The 20401-nt window shown below is 46.2% G+C and overlaps 2 protein-coding genes across 4 annotated transcripts in view; one reads left to right on the top strand and one right to left on the bottom strand.

Moving 5' to 3' along the window:
• Positions 1–14425, bottom strand: part of SH3D19 (SH3 domain containing 19) — a 117086-nt gene extending 102661 nt beyond the window's left edge. Inside the window, exon 1 of one of the 3 annotated variants that reach the window (XM_029076373.2) lies at positions 14278–14425. In XM_029076373.2, coding sequence (XP_028932206.1) covers positions 14278–14392 — 115 coding nt within the window. In that variant the 5' untranslated portion in view covers positions 14393–14425. Of the gene's footprint in view, positions 1–5138; positions 5196–14277 lie in introns of those variants that run through there. The other 2 variants (XM_029076369.2, XM_029076370.1) reach the window with 2 other exon arrangements.
• Positions 14426–14456: 31 nt separating this feature from the next.
• Positions 14457–15406, top strand: LOC114815636 (formin-2-like). The gene is made up of 2 exons (XM_029077103.1): positions 14457–14564; positions 14675–15406. The coding sequence occupies exons 1-2, from the start codon at positions 14457–14459 to the stop codon at positions 15404–15406; spliced, it is 840 nt and encodes a 279-aa protein (XP_028932936.1).
• Positions 15407–20401: the final 4995 nt, after the last annotated feature.

Genomic DNA, 20401 nt, shown 5'->3' with positions numbered 1-20401 from the left:
AATGGAAAGAGCACGGGCTTAGGAGTCAGAGGTCATGGGTTCTAATCCCAGCTCCGCCACTTGTCCGCTGTGTGACCCTGAGCAAGTCACTTCACTTCTCGGTGCCTCAGTTACCTCATCTGTAAAATGGGGATTAAAAGTGTGAGCCCCACGTGGTACAACCTGATTACCCTGTATCTACCCCAGCGCTTAGACAGTGCTCAGAATTTAACAGATACCAACATTATTTTATTATTATTATTATTTGCCAGGTGCTTAGTTACGGTGCCTTGTTTTCATTATCAATCACTGGTATTTATTGAGCACTTTTTATGATATTTATTAAGCGCCAAACAATGTTCTAAGCCCTGGGGTAGACACAAGTTATTAGGCTGGACGCAGTCTCTGTCTGGCACCAGGCTAAAAGTTTAAATAGGAGGGAAATTAAATATTTAATCCCCATTTTACAGATGAAGTAACAGACAGAAAAGTTAAGTGACTTCCCCAAGGTCACATGGCAAGCAAGTGACAAAACCAGGATTAGAACCTAGGTCCTCTGACTTCCAGGCCTGTGCTCTTTCCAAGAGGCCATGTGGCTTCCACAGAGTACAACACTGTTTGGGAGAATACCCTACAACAGAAGTGGTAGACACATACAAGGAACTCATTCAAATAGTAAATATTCAAATACCATTTTTACTACTATTATCACCACCCTTCCCCACCCCAAGATGTTCATGTTTATTAAGTATATTTCTGGTTTCAATAGCTTGAATACAAAATTTGAAAAATGACATCCTTCATTTCATTTGGTTAATGTTAAAGCTTTGAAATCTGGGAAAAGATATCAACCCATGGTTTTATTCCTCAAGCACCTGGGCACAAGGGACTTAGAATAAAAGGAGGACTCTCGAAATTGTAATGAACTTAAATAATTGTAAAAATTCATTTTCAGGTATTTTAATTAAGATGAGGATTTTCTGTGGTCACATATTACAAATGAATGAGAAGCAGCATAGCCTACGTGAAAGAGCATGGGCCTGGGAGTCAGAGAACCTGGGATCTAATTCTGGGCTCTGCTACGTATCTGCTGTGTGACCTTGGGCAAGTCGCTAACTTCTCTGTGCCTCAAATGGGGATTAAGTCCTTCTTCCTCCAATTTAGAGCCCCATGTGGGACAGGCATGGTGTCCAAACTGATAAACTTGTACCTACCCCAGCACTTAGAGTAGTGCTTGACACAGTAAGCACATAATTAATACCATAAAAAAATGAATATCTATTAAGCCTCCCAGAAACCCCCCAAAAATGATCAGCTAAAAGGAGAGCTAAAAACTGACCAGCTAAAATTGATTATCTGTATCATAGTTAGATCTAAGAGAGGAAAATATTCTGTTCTTGGTCATTTCCAACTATATTTTATGTAAACAGTAGGACTAGTATTTCAAATGACTACCCATCTTTCCACCATTTCACCTATTTGTGTAGTGATTCTAGCCCTCAAATGAAATTACAGTCAGTGGTTTTAGTCACATTTCATAATTAAAATAGACCTAAGGTCCATGACCATCAAATGCCCTCAAGTATCAGGTGGTGGCTAGGTGGCAACGAAATCATTGTTTGTTAAGCTTGCTGAGGTCCCACGGCCAGGCAACTGGAGATTTGACACTTTGTGAAATCATCGCTGTCCAAAATTAACCATCAAGTAAAAACTTCAGTTCTCACCTTCTATTCCAGGTAAACAAAGATGATTTCATCTAAATGGGAAGATCAAATCATCTTAAAGGTAATTATCCTCGATTTACTGTCCTGAAATCCCCCTCTGGCCCTGTGGTCTGGGGAGAAGTCATCTCTCCACCTTGTCGATCCACAGCTGGAAAAGCTGGGGTGAGGACCCTAGTTCTGTCTTCCTGGCCTCCAGAAAAGGGTAGGGAGGTTGGTGCTTTCCTTAGAGGTTTTGCTGCCCTTTTCTCCCCTTCTCTACCTTTGGCCTAGAATGCCCTCCCTCCTCAAATCCCTAAAACAATGACTCATTCCCCCTTCAAAGTCCTTCTGAAGGCTCACCTCCTCCAAGAGGTCTTCCCAGAATAACCCCCCCCTTTTCCTCAGCTCCCCCTCCCTTCCACCTTGCTCCCTTTGCTTTTCTCCCCTCACCCTGCCCCACAGCACTTATGTGTATATCTATAATTCTATTTTTTTTTACTGATGCCTGTTTACTTGTTTTGATGTCTGTCCTCCCCATTCTAGACTGCAAGACTGGTGTGGGCAGGGATTGTCTCTCTCTACTGCTGAACTGTATTCCCCAAGCGCTTAGTACAGTGCTCTGCATGCAGTAAGAGCTCAATAAATGCAACTGAATGAATGAATACCCAGCCTTCTTCCCAAACTGAATCAATCTTGAAAAGCCATAGTCCCCAATAACTTCTTCCACCAGCTCTCTCTCAAGTGGGAGAGTGGGCAGTGGCAGATTTCCTCAGAGGTTCCAGAGGTGGAAATTTTCAAGGAGGTGGAAAATTTTCAGAAAGTGCCTTGAAAATACAATTATTCATCTAATCAATCATTGATTAGACTGTTAACTTCTTGTGGGTAGGGATCATGGCTACCAATTCTTTTGTTCTCTCCCAAGGGCTGAGAACAGTGCTCCACACACTTATATACCTTGGATTCATTGATAAATTATTGACCATCAGCTGTGTGCAGAGTCTTGTCCTATACACTTGGTCCCTGTTCTCAGAGAAGGTGAGAGCTCTGCTTGGAGGAAGTGGCTGAAAAATGCTATAGGCTAAAATACTCTTACATTTGCCCCTCCTGGCTTCCTTTTTACCCAAGGTAAAGTTTAGCCACAGAGAAATATATTTCCAAGTGTACCTTCTTCTGGTTGAATCCAAAGAAGCAGCGTGGCCTATTGAATAGAGCATGGGCCTGACCATCAAAAGGACCTGGGCTCTAATCCTGACTCTGCCACTTATCTGCTGTGTGACCTTGGGAAGGTCATTTTACTTTTCTGTGCCTCAGTTACCGCGTCTGTACGATGGGGATTAAGACCGTGAACCCCATGTTGAAGTGGACTGTGTCTCAGTACAGCGTCTGGAACATAGGCACACAGAAGTGCTTAACAAATGCAATTTAAAAAATGGGGGGAGCAGATAGATAACCTATTTTTAAAAAAATTGCTCCCTCCAACTCTCTGAGGAAAACTCTGCTCCAGTGGAGGAGGAGCTCTCTATGTGCAGAGAAGCGAAACTTCTCCTAGAATGCCCCAATAATTTCTGGGAAATGTAGGTGAAATCAACTCCTTCATATTAGGGGTTTTGCAAGGCAATTCTCTTAGCAGGCCGGTTTGAAAGCCCCCTGCTTCAGCTATGGCCTCATCCTCTCACTGCTATGTGTTCCACTTCCGCTCCTTAATTCACTCCTCTATTTTTTTGGAGATTCTGTTGTATTGTACTGTCCCAAGCACTTAGTACAGAGCTCTGCACATAGTAAGTGCTCAATAAATACCACTGATCCATTATCATGAGAACATTTGTCTTTGCTTTTAGATGGTCAGCTGTCTGCATCTAGGCCATGCCTAATCTTCAACAAGATGAGAATTATCTAACCTATGGGTGCTTTACACAAATAGGTGAAATGGTGGAAAGATGGGTAGTCATTTGAAATACTAGTCCTACTGTTTGCATAAAATATAGTTGGAAATATTGTCCTTATCACAATCCTGGAGAACAGAGGATGAGAGTAAATGCAGTATGTTAAGGGAACAAGATTCTGGAAGAAGAAAATAATTCAGATAAAAATCCCCAAGGCAAAGAACACAGGAATTTGGGTCTCAAAATGACTTTTCTGTTCTCGCACTTTAGAAAATGAATCTTTCTTCTTGAGAGGAAGGGTCAAGATAAGAAGGCCATCAGTGCACTCAGAGGCCTTTGTTGATAATTCTCCACCAAGGCATTTCTTGTTTCTACAGAAGAGATGTTCAAAATCCAACTTTGGTTTTGCTCAGTGATGTATTTTAGAAATGTCAAACGAGACAGGACCACGGTTCCTCAGATTGCTACTTTTAGAAAAAAGAACACTTGGTCACTGTAATTAGAACTCACAGGTCAAGAACCATGGAATACAAAGTAGTCTGGTGTTTATGCAGCAATACTAACAATTTTATGACAGTCAAAGTAATGTTTAGGGAAGTGAACAAAGTATTGGGCTTGTTTTCCTGCCATCCCTCCCGAATTCCACCTTACTTATTCCATAATCAGTGCCACCCTCTTTCTCCCTCCATTTCAAAGCTAGGGTAAGCACAAGATGAATGCATTGGGATTTTCAACGGGGAAGCAGCAATGTGGACATGTCATACAACTCGATTATTCAGATAAAGGAGAAAGGGGGAGGGGGCAAGAGGAAATAAAAAAACAACAGAAATAAATGAAATCCAAGATGGGTGAAGAAGAGATCAGAATTCTAAGGTTAGACTCCTCTGCCCCCCCTACCCCACCCCAACAATTCATGGAACTATGGGCGAGACAGAGATCAAGGTTAATGGTGCTGAACTAAGTACAATAGGGTTTTTAGAGTTTAGGTCAAATAGGTTCTGGTGGAAAGGGCCTATTTCCTGTGAGTCTCTGATTCACTATCCCACTGTGACCTTTTCTTTTGAGGTTTTCAGCTTCTCAACTTGTACCAAGTCACCCAACTTTGCGCTTGAACTCTCAAATGTGTCACCAAGGACCAGTTTTGTATTTATTCCAGCTATTCATAGCTGACAGTGTTCCCATTTGGATTAGAAAGTCTTCGTTCTTTCCAGGGTTGTGAAACAGAACAAATTTTACTGTAAAGTCCACCATCAAATGAAATACTTATGGTAAAGATGAAATCTCAAATTGCCGACAGCACACTCAGAGTGCTGAAATTTAACAAATCTGAAAAATAAATTCAGAATATACAGCGTAAAATGCTACCAAAACCACACAGAAAAAATGTTGGATGCATACCTATAAGGAAGGAGGAAAAGACAAAGGTGAGGAGGGGAGCAGGTTAGAAAGGAGTTTCTAACATTAGCAACTTTAACAACTGTCAAATATTAAGAGTTACATTCAGGTGTGAGTCTATGCATTCTAAAATTTGCCCGTCATACCACCCACCTGAATTCCACCTAGTAGTTCATACCTGACATTGTCCTTTTTCAGGTCCTGGATGGTTCACCAAGACCTGACTTAGGTGTCACTGCAAGAAGTAATGAAGCATTACGTCAGAGGGAAAAGTTGGGAAGGTTTCTGGCTCCATGGCTTTTTTTTTTAAAAAAAAAATGATACTTGTTAAGTGCTTCCTATGTGCCAAGCACTGTACTAGTGCTGGGGTACATATACTATAACCAGGTTGGACATAGCCCATCTCATACAGGGCTCACAGTCTCAATCTACATTTTACAAGATGGGGTAACTGAGGCACAGAGAAGTTAAGGGACTGGCCCAAGGTCACCCATCAGACAAGTGAAATGAATAAGGCTGCATGACCTAGTGTTAAGAGAAGTGGCTTAGTAGTCAGAAGAACCCAAGTTCTAATCCCTGATCTGCCTCCTGCCTGCTGTGTGACCCTGGGCAAGTCACTTACCTTCTTTGTGCCTCAGCTACCTCATTTGTAAAATGGGGATTAATGCTGTGAGCCTTATGTGGGACAGGGAGTATGCCCAACCTAACTAGCTTGTATCTACTGCAGCCCTTAGTACAGTGCCTAGCAAGTAGTAAGGGCTTAACGAATGCCACTGAAAAATAAAGTGTTCAAGCAGAGCTCTTCTCAATCGATGGCATTTATTGAGCCCTTGCTGTATGAGGAGCACTGGACTAAATGCTTGGGAGAGTACAATAGAGTTGGCAGAAACATTTCCTGCCCACGGGGAGCTTACAGTCTAGAAGGGAGAGACGGACACTAGTCTAAAATACAGATATTTACATAAATGATGTGGATCTGCAGATGGGGTGAATACACTGTCCCCAAAGGGCAGAGTTGCAAGGATATAGGCAACGCAGAGGGAGAGGAAACTGGGGAAAAGAGGGCTTAATTGGGTAAGTCCTCTTGGAGGAGATGTGACTTTAATATGACTTTCAAGGTGGAGAGGGTAGTCGTCTGGTATATATGGAGGGGAAGGGAATTCCATCATCATCATCGGAACTTACTGAGCATTTACTGTGTGCAGAGCACGTACTAAGTGCTTGGGAGAGTATAATACAACAGAGTTGGCAGACACATTTCCTGCCCACAGTAAGCTTGCAGCCTAGAGGGAGACAGACATTGATATAAGGTCTGGCTCGAAGGACTCCGACACTGGGAAAGCTCCTTGGCACATTCAGTCCCTCCCCAAAGGCCGGCACACTTCCTGACTCTCTCTCACGGACCAGAGCTGCATTCAGCCGGTTCACGACATAGAAGGCCAGAGAACCACTGGCCCTGCTCCTTGGGCTGATTAGAGTAGCTCCATGATCCACTTAATTTTTAATAAAGCTTCTGGGGAGCCAGATGCCTGCAAATCCTATTAGATCCAAATTGTTAATCCCACATCATTTCCAAGACGATATGGATAGCATAGAAATTGTGGCAATCGATTCCAAGAACACTAAAGGACATGAAGCCAAAAGAAATCCCTACATCTTTCCTGCCTAGGTACTGCTGTGTAACTTAGCTCTCAGAGGAACAACCTCAAACTCATTACACTTCGATAGAAAGAAAAGTAATTCTTGCAAATGCCTCCTGAAAATAGTGACCCCCAAGCACCCCTAATTCTTCTACTTGCTTCAACTACAAATGAGATAACAAATCTGCCTTAGGTCTTCTCTGGAGGGATTTGCCAGTTTCACAAAGAACCTGATACTTTCTCAGCATCTAAATAACTCCTGAAATTACACTCGAGCCTGCTAAATTTTTCAAGTTGTTAAAGCAGTGGTGCAGCATGGCCTGAAAAAGTTCATGTGCCTGAGAACCTGAGAGCCAGGGCTCAAAAGAGAACAATTTGAGCTTGAGGAACAAGTTTTCACTAAGCCAATAATTCACACGAAATCTGCTGGAAACCACATGTACCTCCGGTCTACTAAGCCAAAGTAAGCTGCTCACTTTTAAGAGTGAGAAGTGGCTGAAAAACAACTCTGGACTCCGTTCAGGCCATTTGCATTGCTGGATGCTCTTCAGCTATTAACTCCCTCTCCGGCGGCGTAACTGTGATGGGCATGTGGGATGGCTGCCCGCGGGGCCTCCTGCAGACACCCGGAGCAACTTTTCCACCTGAGCCCCTCCACCCATGCTTGAGGAATACAGCTCTCCCCCTGCTAGACTGTAAGCTCGCTGTCAGCAGCAAACGCGTCTACCAATTTTTTTAGACTGCACTGTCCCAAGTAGTTAGCACAGTGCTCTGCACACAGCGAGCACTCAATAAATACCAGATTGACAGCGGGGGGGTCCCCAGGACAGTGGCCGTGGAGAAGCACCATAGCCAGCACTGCTTAACTCACTTCAACATGGGTCCCGGAGGCATCCTGGCTACCAGTGGCTGTGGGGTGAGAAGATTTACGCCAGGGCCTCGCCAGCCACCGTGCTCTTGGGTCACCACCATCAGGTCAGGGAGCCACACTGGGGTCTTTCTCTGAGCCCTGGGTGCATCGGGTAGCCCGGTGGCTGCCTCCCCCTCTCTTCCCAGGCAGAGCGGGCATTGTACCAATCTGACCTCACTATCCCCTATACCACTTCCCTCCACCCTAAAGAAGCCATAGGTGGAGTGGAACTTGTATCAGAGAAGCAGCGTGGATTAGTGGAAAGAGCACAGGTTTGGGAGTCAGAGGTCATGGGTTGTAATCCTGGCTCCGCCACTTATCAACTCTGTGACTTTGGGCAAGTCACTTAATGTCTCCGTGCCTCAGTTACCTCATCTGTGAAATGGGGATTAAGACTGTGAGCCCCATGTGGGACAACATGATCACCTTGCATCCCCCCAGTGCTTAGAGCGGTGCTTGGCACATAGTAAGCGCTTAACAAATACCATTAGTATTATCGATTACAAAGGGGAAAAAAACTGTGTCCTCATCCCAGGCACAAAACCAAATAGGACTTCATTTTACACCAAGTGTTCTTTCCCCAGTGTAAGCCATACCCTAGGCCCTTAAGGGAATTTTTGGAAACATACATGACTAATCAAGAGATATTTATTGAGTACTGAGAGAAGAACACTGTACTAAGTGCTTGGGAAAGTACAACAGAAGAAGATATGATCCCTGTTCACAAGGAGTTTACAATTTCGTGGGAAAGACAGACATAAAGTAATTTAATAATAGGTAAAAGTCCTCAAATAGTAGAGGAAGCAAAATGATACGTACAACGGGGCCAACAGAAATAGTGAAGGCAGAAGGGCTGAGGAGGTGCAAAAGTGCTGAGATGAGAGTGGGCAGGTTGGGACCTGGGGGGATGAATATAAATACAGAAGAGTCTCGACAGTGTTCGGTACATAGTAAGTGCTTAAATATCTCATTTATTATTCATATGACTCCAGTACTTGTTAGCTTACTATGTGCCAAGCGCTGTTCTAAGCGCTAGGATACATAGAAGTTAATCAGGTTCGACACAGTCTCTGTGTGTTGCAGAGCTGCAGTATGACATATTTGAAGGAGGCAAGAGTTTCAGGCAAAGAGAAGGGGTGTGAGCCAAGGATAAGAAGGACAATAGTTGAGAACGGGGCACAGTGAGGTCAGCTTGGGTGGAACAGAATACAAGCTGGGGTGGAGTGGGAGAAGAGAGTGGACAGGGAAAAGGCACACAACAGAGGGCGTACCTGAAAGGCAGTGGTCAGGAGTCTGAGGCAGAGATGAACTGGAAGCCACTGGAAGTTTCTGAGGAGTGGAGAGATATGGGCAGAATGTCTCCTGATGTTACCAGTGCCAGTAATCTTCATGAGACCACCATGATTCTGTCTGGCAATAAACTATGTACCTTTCTAAAATATTGTGTAAGGTACTATTTAAACACTGAAATTCTTCTGGAGGCCCGGAAGTGTTTATAACAATGCCTAATTTAGTCTATCTAGAGTATATACCCCCAGATCACATAGTCTTCTATTTCTGCGTGTATATATTAAAGTTTAAGAGGAGAAAGAATTAGTAAAATTTTAACTGTAAAAAAAGATTCACAATGGCAACCATCTATTTAAGCAGGCACCCTTAAAGAAAGCATAATCAACTGCAAATACAAGAAATGCCCAAGCAAACATTAAGGAATGTGAGGCATACAATGTGCAGATAGAAGGGCACAGTTTTCAGAGGTTTGAGAATTTAAACTGATACTAAACAGCTAATTCTAGGTGACTTTACATCAAATGTTGCAGTTGTTCTTTTCAAACTTGAGACCTCCCATTCCAATAACACTCAGATCCTTTATCTTTTGGGGGTGGGGAGGGAGAGAAGATACAAATATGCTAGTATACATCATATACTAAGCTGAATACTTTGTAAAACACAGCTTCAGATGTCCACATAGCACAAGAATTATGAAGTCTCTAAATCCCCATAAGAACCCAAAATGACACAGCCTTGGAAATTCTGGAGCTGTTGGGGTGCTTCCATAACAGAAAAAATAAATGTGCTATATATTTTCACTCTCCCTCCACATCTTCCCCACCTATTGAGAGTAGCATTTTTCACAGTTCCCTCTTCCTCTCCAATTCCACAACCAGATGCCTAATTACCTTCCATCTGGATTATCTAAAAGGCTTCCTTGCTGATTCTTACAACAGTAAGAATCATCTCTCATAAATATTGATCAGACCAAAGCCTTCAGTATCTCTCCATTGTCATTTGTCATCATGTCGATCTACTGGCTCCCCAGAAATTACCTGCCCCCTTCTCCCACACCTCAGTCTGCTCCGCTGTTCAGAAGTAGCGTGGCCTAGTGGGAAGGGCCTAAGAGTCAGAGGACCTGGGTTCTAATCCCAGCTCTGACACTTGCCTGCTGGGTGACCTTGGGGAAGTCGCCTAACTTCCTTGTGCCTCAGTTTCCTCATATACTGGGGGCTTAACTACCCATTTGTTCTCCTACTTAGACTGTGAGCCCCAGGTGGGACTGAGGCTGTGTCTGGCCCATTTATCTACCCAGTGCTCAGATCAGAGTTTGGCACATTGTAAGCACTTAGAAGCACATTATTATTATTATTATGCAAACTTACTTACTATTAATTTCCTCCATCACTTTCCTTCTCTCTTCCCCTCTTGACTGTTAGCTTGTTGTGGTCAGGGAATGTTTCTAACAACTCTGATATGCTGTACTTTCCCGAGTGCTTAGTATGGTGTTCTGCACTCAGAAAGCGCTCAATAAATATGATTGTTTGATTCCAACCTATATCGATTCCCACCAAAACTTTAAATTGATTAAAAACGCATTTCCTGCATGTGCATGATGTCTATCCATCAACTCTAAGTACTTGTCACTCTCCGATCATCTCAAGCCTATTCTGATTAGTTGGACTCCTGTTTTATCTTGGCTGCATTTCATCCAGGTTTATTCTTCTATCTCCTCCCAGGGGACTATGAGTTTCTTAATAATAATAATAATAATGGTGGTATTTGTTAAGCGCTTACTATGTGCAGAGCACTGTTCTAAGCGCTGGGGTAGACACAAGGGAATCAGGTTGTCCCACGTGGGGCTCACAGTCTTAATCCCCATTTTACAGATGAGGTAACTGAGGCACAGAGAAGTTAAGTGACTTGCCCACAGTCACACAGCTGACAAGTGGCGGAGCCGGGATTCAAACCCATGACCACTGGCTCCAAAGCCCGTGCTCTTTCCACTGAGCCATGCTGCTTCTTGAAGGCGGGGCTCATGTCCTGTTCTTTAAAAATTTCCCACAGCCCTTTACAAAAGAGAGGCATATTAAAATAAATATTGATACTTTCTAATGATTCTGAGGGCTGCAGAAACAGCTAATAAATCACTAAAATGATGTAAAGAGAGGACAGCAATGCTTACATTCAGTCAAGATCATTTATGATACAGTTCCTTGTGAGGATAACTCGGGAGAGTACAACATAGTTGTATTAAGGCTCTGAGCCCCATGTGGGGAGACTCTGTGTCCAACCCAATTTGCTTTTATCCATCCCAGTGATTAGTACAGTGCCTGGCACATAGCAAGTGCTTAACCAATACAACAAATTATTATTATTGTAGAGTGATCCTGTCCTCAAAGATCTTACAATTTAGCAGGGGAAGTAGATACCAACTGAACTCAGGATAATGGTGCTTTTCCACAGGACAATATTGCTTTTCCACTTGGTTCAGTAACCCTGCTTACAGTCTTTATTTGGGGGGAGAGGGAATTTTTTCTGCTTCCCCATTCCTCTTTTGTTCTCACGCTTTTCTCTGATTTGCTTTTTTTTTTTTTTGAAATATTGCTAACCACAGATGAATGAGTTTCCTCTTCATTACAAATACCCCCCAAAAAAACACCTTGTGGGGCAGAGGGAAGGGCTGTGGCTCTACACCTACTTACCTTCCACTTAAAACACAAACTATTCACCTCTGCAACTTCTGTGAACATGCTTGATGGGCATTTTAAAACCAACTTTATCACCTCCTAGCATTTAAATTGTCACCCTCCCCTACTTATCACCTTACTTGAAAGATTTGGGTTTAGGGCATATAATTATTTCACCTCTGGAGCAAAAATAAATACAAATTGCTGGCATTTCAGGTTATTCTCTTCACACACGTTTATAAAAATCAATCTTGCATTCGGGCAGGGAAGGCACCTAACTATGTGATATTGTATTCTCCAAGGGCTCGGTACAGTGCTCTGCACACAGTGAGGACTGAGTGGAGTGCTCTGCAGAAAGTAAGCACCCAATAAATACGATTGATTGATGTGGAATCTGAGGCCCTGGAAGCAGGTCCAGTTGAGGCCTTCAGGCAGGACCCAGACGAGGCCTTGAGATTGCTTCCTAGCCTTTGCCTTGCGAGGACAGGATTCTCATGAAAACACTTAAGGCAATAAAGATAAGGGGGGAGGGAAAAAGAATTGGGAATCCCCTCTCTTGAAAAGTTCAACATCCTCCCCCTGGGAAAGAAGTTTTAAAGCTCTGGACACGTGGTATTAGGGAGCAGGACTGGAGCAGGTTTGTAGGGCGCTTATCACAAACGTGGGAAAAGGCCTTCAGCCACAGGACAAAGTGGGAAAAGGGCCGAAGAAGAAAGGAGGGACTTGGATGGGGGGCAATCTCCCAAAATTACAGTTGCGAGCCTCGTCCAAGTAAGTGGCACTGGGAGCTAATGAAATAACATTAATAAAGTTGGTATTTGTTAAGCGCTTCCTATGTGCCAAGCCCATGGCTTAGTTGAAAGAGCCTGGGCTTGGGAGTCAGAGGTTGTGGGTTCTAATCCCAGCTCCAGCCACTTATCAGCTGTGTGACTCTGGGCAAGTCACTTCACTTCCCTGTGCCTCAGTTCCCTCATCTGTAAAATGGAGATGAAGACGGTGAGCCCCACGGGGGACAACCTGATCGCCTTGTATCGACCCCATTGCTTAGAACAGTGTTTGGCCCATAGTAAGCGCATAACACATACCAACATTACTATTATTAACTTCTCTGTACCGCAGTTCCCTCATCTGTAAAATGGGGATGAAGACGGTGAGCCCCACAGGGAACAGCCTGGTGACCCTGTATCGACCCCGGCGCTGAGAACAGTGCTTGGCCCATAGTAAGTGCTTAAGAAATACGATGATAAGAATAACAACCTTGACTGTTGGCCCTGGCCAAACTTTCTGCAGGCCTCTCCGAGGGTTTTAATCGCCACGGCCTTTGACTCACCGGGCGATAAAGCGTCCCTGGGGATAATAAAAGTGAATAAAATGATGGAGAGGGAAATGGGGAGAGGCAGAGCTTGCGTTGGTTCGATAGAAGGTGATCAGGTTGTCCCCTGTGGGGTTCAACCGTCTTCATCCCCATTTTACAGATGAGGGCACTGAGGCACAAGAAGTTAATAATATTAATGTTGGTGGCATTTGTTAAGCACTTACTAAGTGCCAAGCACTGTTTTAAGCGCTAGGGCCGATCCATTACCCTATTTATTTTGTTAATGAATTGTACATTGCCTTGATTCTATTTAGTTGCCATTTGTTTTTATGAGATGTTCTTCCCCTTGACTCTATTTATTGCCATTGTTCTTGTCTGTCCGTCTCCCCCGATTAGAGTGTAAGCCTGTCAAACGGCAGGGACTGTCTCTATCTGTTGCCGACTTGTTCATTCCAAGCGCTTAGTACAGTGCTCTGCACATAGTAAGCGCTCAATAAATACTATTGAATGAATGAATGAATAAAAGGCGATCAGGTTATCCCCCGCGGGGCTCATCGTCTTCATCCCCATTTTCCAGATGAGGGAACTGAGGCACAAGAAGTTAGTAATAACAATAATGTTAGTATTTGTTAAGCACTTTCTAAGTGCCAAGCACTATTCTAAGCACTGGGGTTGATGGAAGGTGATCAGGTTGTCCCCCGCGGTGCTCATCGTCTTCATCCCCATTTTCCAGATGAGGGAACTGAGGCACAAGAAGTTAGTGATAATAATAATGTTAGTATTTGTTAAGTGCTTACTATGGGCCAAGTAGTGTTCTAAGCGCTGGGGTCGAAAGAAGGCGATCAGGTTGTCCCCCGCTGGGCTCCCCGTCTTCATGCCCATTTTACGGATGGGGGAACTGAGGCACAGAGAAGTTAATAATAATCACGTTGGTATTTGTTAAGGGCTTACTATGTGCCGAGCACTATTCTAAGCGCTGGGGTCGACACCAGGCGACGAGGTTGTCGCCCGCGGGGCTCACCGTCTTCATCCCCATCTTCCAGATGGGGACACTGGGGCACAGAGAAGTTAATCATCATCTTGGCGGTGTCGACGAAGCGCTTACTAAGGGCTAAGCACTGTTCTAAGCGCTGCGGGGGGTGGGGAGAAGAGGCGGTGAGGTTGTGTCTTTGCAAAAAAGGAGCTGCAAAGCGGGGGTCCCGCCGGAGCGCGGGGGGTGGTGGTGGTGGTGGAGGAGGAGGAGGAGGAGGAAGAGAAGAGAGGGAAAGGAGGAGGAGGAGGAGAGAGGGAGGAGGAGGAGAGAGGGAGGAGGAGGAGGAGGAAGAGGAGAAAGGGAGGAGGAGGAGGAGAAAGAGGAGAGAGGAGAGAGGGAGAGGAGGAGGAGGAAGAGGAGAAGGAAGAGGAGAGAGGAGGAGGAGGAGAAGGAGGAGGAGGGAGGGGGGTGTCCCCCGCCCCCCTGCCGCCGCCGCCGCCGCCGCCCTTAGCCTTACCGGGGCGTCCGGGCTGTCCGCCGTGGGGCCGAGTCCGGGCCCTGCGCGGAGCGCTGAGCTCCCTCCGCTCCCGCACCTCCTCCTCTTCCTCGTCCCCCCTCCGGGCTTCAGCCATCGGACAAGCTGGCGGGGCGGGGCGGGGGCGGGGGCCGGGCCGCCTCTAGGACCCCCGGGCCCCCATGGCCCGGAGGGAGAAGGAGGGCAGGCTGCAGGGGCGCCGGGACCGCGCCCAAACCCGCAACCGCCACCGCAACGACCCGCACCCCAATGCCGCCGCCGCCGCCACCGCCGGGACGGGACGGGACGGGACGGGACAGGCCGGGAAGGGCGCCACCTGCCGCCGGGGACCTGTTGCTGCCGCCGCCGCCGCCACCTTTGCCCGGCTCCGCCCCCAGAGGGCGGGGCGGGCAGGGAAGCGCGCCACCTGCCGGCAGGAACTGCTGTTGCTGCCACCGCCCCCTTTGCCCCGCTGCTCCCCCGAGCCCCCAAGAGGCAGAGCGGGAAAGGCGCCACCTGCCGGCAGGGCCTGCTGCCGCCGCTGCCGCCACCTTTGCCCGACTCCTCCCTCGGGCCCCCCAAAGGGCGGGGCGGGAAGGGCGCCACCTGCCGGCAGGAACAGCTGTTGCTGCCGCCGTCCCCTTTGCCCAGCGCCTCCCCCGGGCCCCCAAGGGGCGGGGCGGGGCAGGCAAAGAAGAGCGCCACCTACCGGCAGGAGCTGCTGCTGCAGCCGCCGCCACCTTTGCCCGGCTCCTGCCCCGGGCCCCCAAGAGGCGGGGCGGGAAAGGCGCCTCCTGCCGGCAGGACCTGCTGCTGCCGCCGCCGCCGCCGCCACCACCTTTGCCCGACTCCTCCCTCGGGCCCCCAAGGGGCGGGGTGGGAAGGGCGCCACCTGCCGGCAGGAAATGCTGCTGCTGCCGCCGCCGCCACCTTTGCCCAGCGCCTCCCCCGGGCCCCCAAATGGAGGGATGGGAAGGGCGCCACCTGCCGGCAGAAACTGCTGCTGCTGCCACCGCCACCTTTGCCCGGCTCCGCGGGACGGGCCCGCGAGCGCCCCCGTCCGGCCGCTCCCGCCTCGCCCACGCCCCCTCCGGAGAAGCCACGTCCCCGACAACGGCCATCAGCATCGTAAATAATGAATAATAATGATGATGGCATTTGTGAAGCGCTTACTATGTGCAGAGCATTGTTCTAAGCGCTGGGGGAGATACAGGGTCATCAGGTGGTCCCACGTGGGGCTCACAGGCTTAATCCCCATTTTACAGATGAGGGAACTGAGGCATAGAGAAGTGAAATGACTTGCCCACAGTCACACAGCTGACAAGTGGCAGAGGCGGGATTCGAACCCATGACCTCTGGCTCCCCAACCCGGGCTCTTTCCACTGAGCCACGCTGCTTCAATAATAATGATGATGGCATTTGTTAAGAGCTTGCTATGTGCAAAGCGCTGTTCTAAGCACTCGGGAGGATACAAGGGGAACAGGTTGTCCCACGTAGGGCTCACAGTCTTCATCCCCATTTTACAGATGGGGTGACCGAGGCCCAGTGAAGTGAAGCGGCGGAGCGGGGATTCGAACCCATGACCTCTGACTCCCAAGCCCGGGCTCCTTCCACTGAGCCACCTGCTTCTCTAATCATAATCATAATGATGGTATTTATTAAGCACTTACTACTAATAATAATATTGGTATTTGTTAAGTGCTTACTATGTGCAGAGCACTATTCTAAGCGCTGGGGGAGATACAGGGTCATCAGGTTGTCCCACGTGGGGCTCACAGTCTTCATCCCCATTTCACAGATGAGGGAACTGAGGCCCAGAGAAGTGAAGTGACTTGCCCACAGTCACCCAGCTGACAGGTGGTGGAGGCGAGATTCGAACCCCTGACCTCTGGCTCCCAAGGCCGGGCTCTTTCCACTGAGCCACGCTGCTTCTCTGACTCTGACACTTGCAGTGAGTTTGTTAATAACAAATACCAACATTCAAGTGTCGCAGCTACTCCTGCAGCTGCAGCTCCTACTTCAGCTCCAGTTACTGCTGCACCCACTCCTGCAACTGCAGTTACTGCTGCAGCCACTCACTGCAGCTATTGCTGCAGCTGAGCACGCTCGGTGCAACGTTTGCTCCAGAAGGCGATGGAGCGTTTAGTGAGTTCTAGACTGTAGGGACGGATTCTTTCTGCTTTTTCTAGTGCTAAGGTTATGGTAATTTTAATGGTAGGTAAAACTGCAAACTAAAAAAACCAACAAGAATACTTTTGCAACTGTCAGCTGGGTTTCAGCCTAATGGAGAAACCCCAAAAGTCGGATCTTGTAGAGCCAGTGTGAGAGGAGACTGCTTCTGTTAAAGCTGCTCAAAAGGTCACTGGAAAATTGATCTTTGACCTGACTGCCATGCATAGGTGGCATTTGGCCATTCCAATAACTTTTGTTTTCCTCTCTGAGGCCCAACTGGGACTATATCTTTTTATATCATTATTATTATTATTATGATATCTGTTAAGTGCTTACTATGTGCCAAGCACTGTATTAAGTGCTATGGTAGATCCAAGATCATCGAGAACCTGGCCCACCCGGACCTCATAGTCTAAACGGGAGAGAGACCAGGGATTGCATTTTAACATTACAGATGAGAACACTGAGGCACTGAGAAGTTGTGACTTGCTTCCCCGAAGGTCACATAGTAGCAGACAAATAGTACGTTTTGCAGTTCATTCTGGAGGACCACATTTCCTGTAGTTTGAACCAAATCAAGTATTAAAACAACCTGCTGAATTTAAAACAATTTTGATGTTTCCCCTCCCCCCTTCCCCACCTCCACCCACTCTCCGCTCCCTCCTCCCCTCCCCACCACAATTATGGTTCACACAACTGTTCCTTCCTTCCTTCCTTCTTTAGGAAAAAAACAAAACCTGTATTGCAGATTCTGGTCCAGTGCTGGCTGCCTTCCAGACTAGATTTATATCTGAAAACTAAGGAAAATCTGAATCCTAATCAGGTCAGGGAATCTCTCATAAATGGCCACATACTTTGTAGCATCATAATGTCATTTAGTCTTTAGAATTGACACTGGTTGCTATCCAGCTTGCTAAAATGGAAAACGTGGACGTTTCAATTAACTCAGAACACCTCCACCTTGCTTTTTTTTTCTTTTTTTTTTTTTTGCAGAAAGGGGAAGTCCCTCTCTCCCTCCTCCCAGAAAGGGACCAGAAGTTCCAGGTAAAAAGGACCAGGAGAAAATGAACTACTACTCATCCCTCTTGAAATGAACCAAGTCCAATTCCACCATTGGGGTAGCATAAATCTCCTGATAGTGTTTGCTGATGGGGTTTGTCCTCCGGGCTCTGCCATGGGGAGAAGTACTGTTAGTCATTGGCAAAGGTGGTAGAACTCGCCCTCAACTGGTGGTGGTCCCTTTGAAACTGACTCTTTAACTCTTTGTATCTGTGAGCTGGGATGAATTGCTTCATGTGGCACAGAAAAACTGCATGAATATTTCTTTTCATTGTTGTATTGTACTCTCTCCAGGGCTTAGTACAATGCTCTGTACACAGTAAGCACTCAGTAAATGCAGTTGAATGAATGAATGGAATGATTGGCATTATGGAATGATTGAGAAGCAGCGTGGCTCAGTGGAAAGAGCATGGGCTTTGGAGTCAGGGCTCATGAGTTCGAATCCCAGCTCTGCCACTTGTCGGCTGCGTGACTGTGGGCAAGTCACTTAACTTCTCTGTGCCTCAGTTCCCTCATCTGTAAAATGGGGATTAAGACTGTGAGCCCCACGTGGGACAACCCGATTCCCCTATGTCTACCCCAGCGCTTAGAACAGTGCTCGGCACATAGTAAGCGCTTAACAAATACCAACATTATTATTATGCAGAATTTTAGTCTGAATAACTCTAGTTCCTGTGCAACTCTGTGAATGCCGCTTAATTCATCCAAATGACAAAGGGGAAAGAAATGACTGCACCATGAGGTCTCAGTACTAAAAGTGGGAAATCAGGCGGTAGTTACACGTGGTAATACTTTAAATTTATATGATGAAAAATCAAAGGTGTGTCAAGCTTATAATTTAATAAACATAGCAATCACACCCTACCCACCCAAATGACGCATCGAGTGGCAAATCCTCAGAAACAAAAGGGTTTAGAGACTTGGGCAACAAATGTAGACGTGCTAAGAAAACCCCCAGTAAGCAGAACCTGAACAAATACTTGTAATTGTGTTTAATGAAGTCTTCATGGGATAGAGAAAAGTAGCACCCACACTGTGTGTACAAGAAAATGAAAACCTGCCCCTGCCCCATTCCCTCCAGGTCTTTTGATGTAGTGCCTGAATAAGGCGCATAAAGAGGACCTAAAAATAGGAACACCCCAAATCACACACCTCACATGCTTTTTTTCTCTTCTCTGCTAATTTTAATTGGTGACATGAGACTAATGCTTCTTCACCCAGTGACAAAAATTCTACCCTGGAATTAAAAACCCAGGGCTCAAGTTTGGGATGAGGTGAGGAGGGAGAAAAAGAATCCTTAAATTGAAATTTTCACAGTGAGGTGAGCTAGGAAACAAAAAATGTAGGAAACAAAAACTAAATGGCTCCAGAGGGAAGAAGCACAACATATGTAATTTTTAAAATAAGTACTATATCATCCTACTAAAAAAAATTTACAAAACACAAAATCCAAACATCACAAAGCTACGATTATGGTTCACACAACTGTTCCTTCCTTAGGAAAAAAACCAAAAACCAAACCTTCATTGCAGATTCTGGTCCAGTGCTGGGGTGCTGGTCTTTCAAATTCAAGATGTAATGGAATACCTAGACTTCACAACAACAAGAGGTCATTCACTGACCACAGAGAACATTTTTATTCATGCTCATGTGGAAGGTAAAAAGAAAATGTCAGCAGTATAATCTCAGATTGTAAATCATTGACCTTGTAAAGTTATAGTGAACTACAGCCTCTCATGTTCCCATAAAGAAATTAACAACAGTTTGTTGGATTTCTCTAAACCTTTCCTCTCTTTCTCCTCCACCTCCTCTTCAATCAATCACTAGTACTATACAGATCCCTGTACTAAGTGCTTGGGAGAATACAAAAAAGTTAAAAGAAATAATCCCTTCCCTCAAGGACTTTACAGTCTACCAGGGGTGGGCACAAATTCCTTTTTCTCTTACCCTCCTCTTTTTATAATTTTCTTTCATCCCCTCCACCTTTCCTCAATTAGATCCATGATCTTTTTCCATTTGAAAATTGCCTTTGGGAGGGAAAGAATCCTAAACATCCTTGCTTCTTTTTTCAACTTGGAGACTTGGGTGTCCATCCTGCTGCCATCCTTTTGCCCACATTCTCCTTTATGCCTGGAACTCCCTCCCCCTTCTTATCTGACAGTCCACCATCCTGCCCTCCTTTGAAACCCTCCTAAAATCACATCTCTAAGAGGCTTCCTGACTAACCCCCGACCCCAACTCCCGTACCCGCTCTGCGTTGACTATACATTTGGCTGGGTACCATGTAGGCACTTTGGTACTCCACCCTAGCCCCATAGTACTTACATACATAACGTTATATTCCATTATTTCCCCCATCCATAATTTATTCTAATGACTCTTTCCCCCTGTAGGCTGTAAGGTCCTTGTGGGCAGTAATCACATCTACCAATCCATGTTGGACTTTCACAAGCACTTAGTAGAGTGCTCAGCACAGTACTCTGTAAATACCATTGATTGATTAGGACACAGTGTGGCTCAGTGGAAAGAGCTCGGGCTCGGGAGTCAGAGGCCGTGGGTTCTAATCGCGGCTCTGCCACTTGTCAGCTGTGTGACTTTGGGCAAGTCACTTCACTTCTCGGTGCCTCAGTTACCTCATCTGTAAAATGGGACTAAGATTGTGAGTCCCACTGGGACAACCTGATCACCTTGTATCTCCCCTCCCAGCGCTTAGAACAGTGCTTTGCACATAGTAAGGCCTTAACAAATACCATCATTATTATTCCTTCCCAAAACAGTTTTCAGATGGAAAGGGTCTCTGATCTAATTGTGTGAAAAGCTGAGGAACTGAAACAGGATAAACTCAAACTGAAACAGGATAAACTCAAGCTGCTAGCTCTCTCCCTCCCCACCTCCC

Source organism: Ornithorhynchus anatinus, chromosome 12 (genome assembly GCF_004115215.2).
Source record: "Ornithorhynchus anatinus isolate Pmale09 chromosome 12, mOrnAna1.pri.v4, whole genome shotgun sequence".
NCBI classification, from domain to species: Eukaryota; Metazoa; Chordata; class Mammalia; order Monotremata; family Ornithorhynchidae; genus Ornithorhynchus; species Ornithorhynchus anatinus.
Note: the sequence above shows the minus strand (reverse complement) of the source record. Positions and strands in the feature narration are given on the sequence as shown.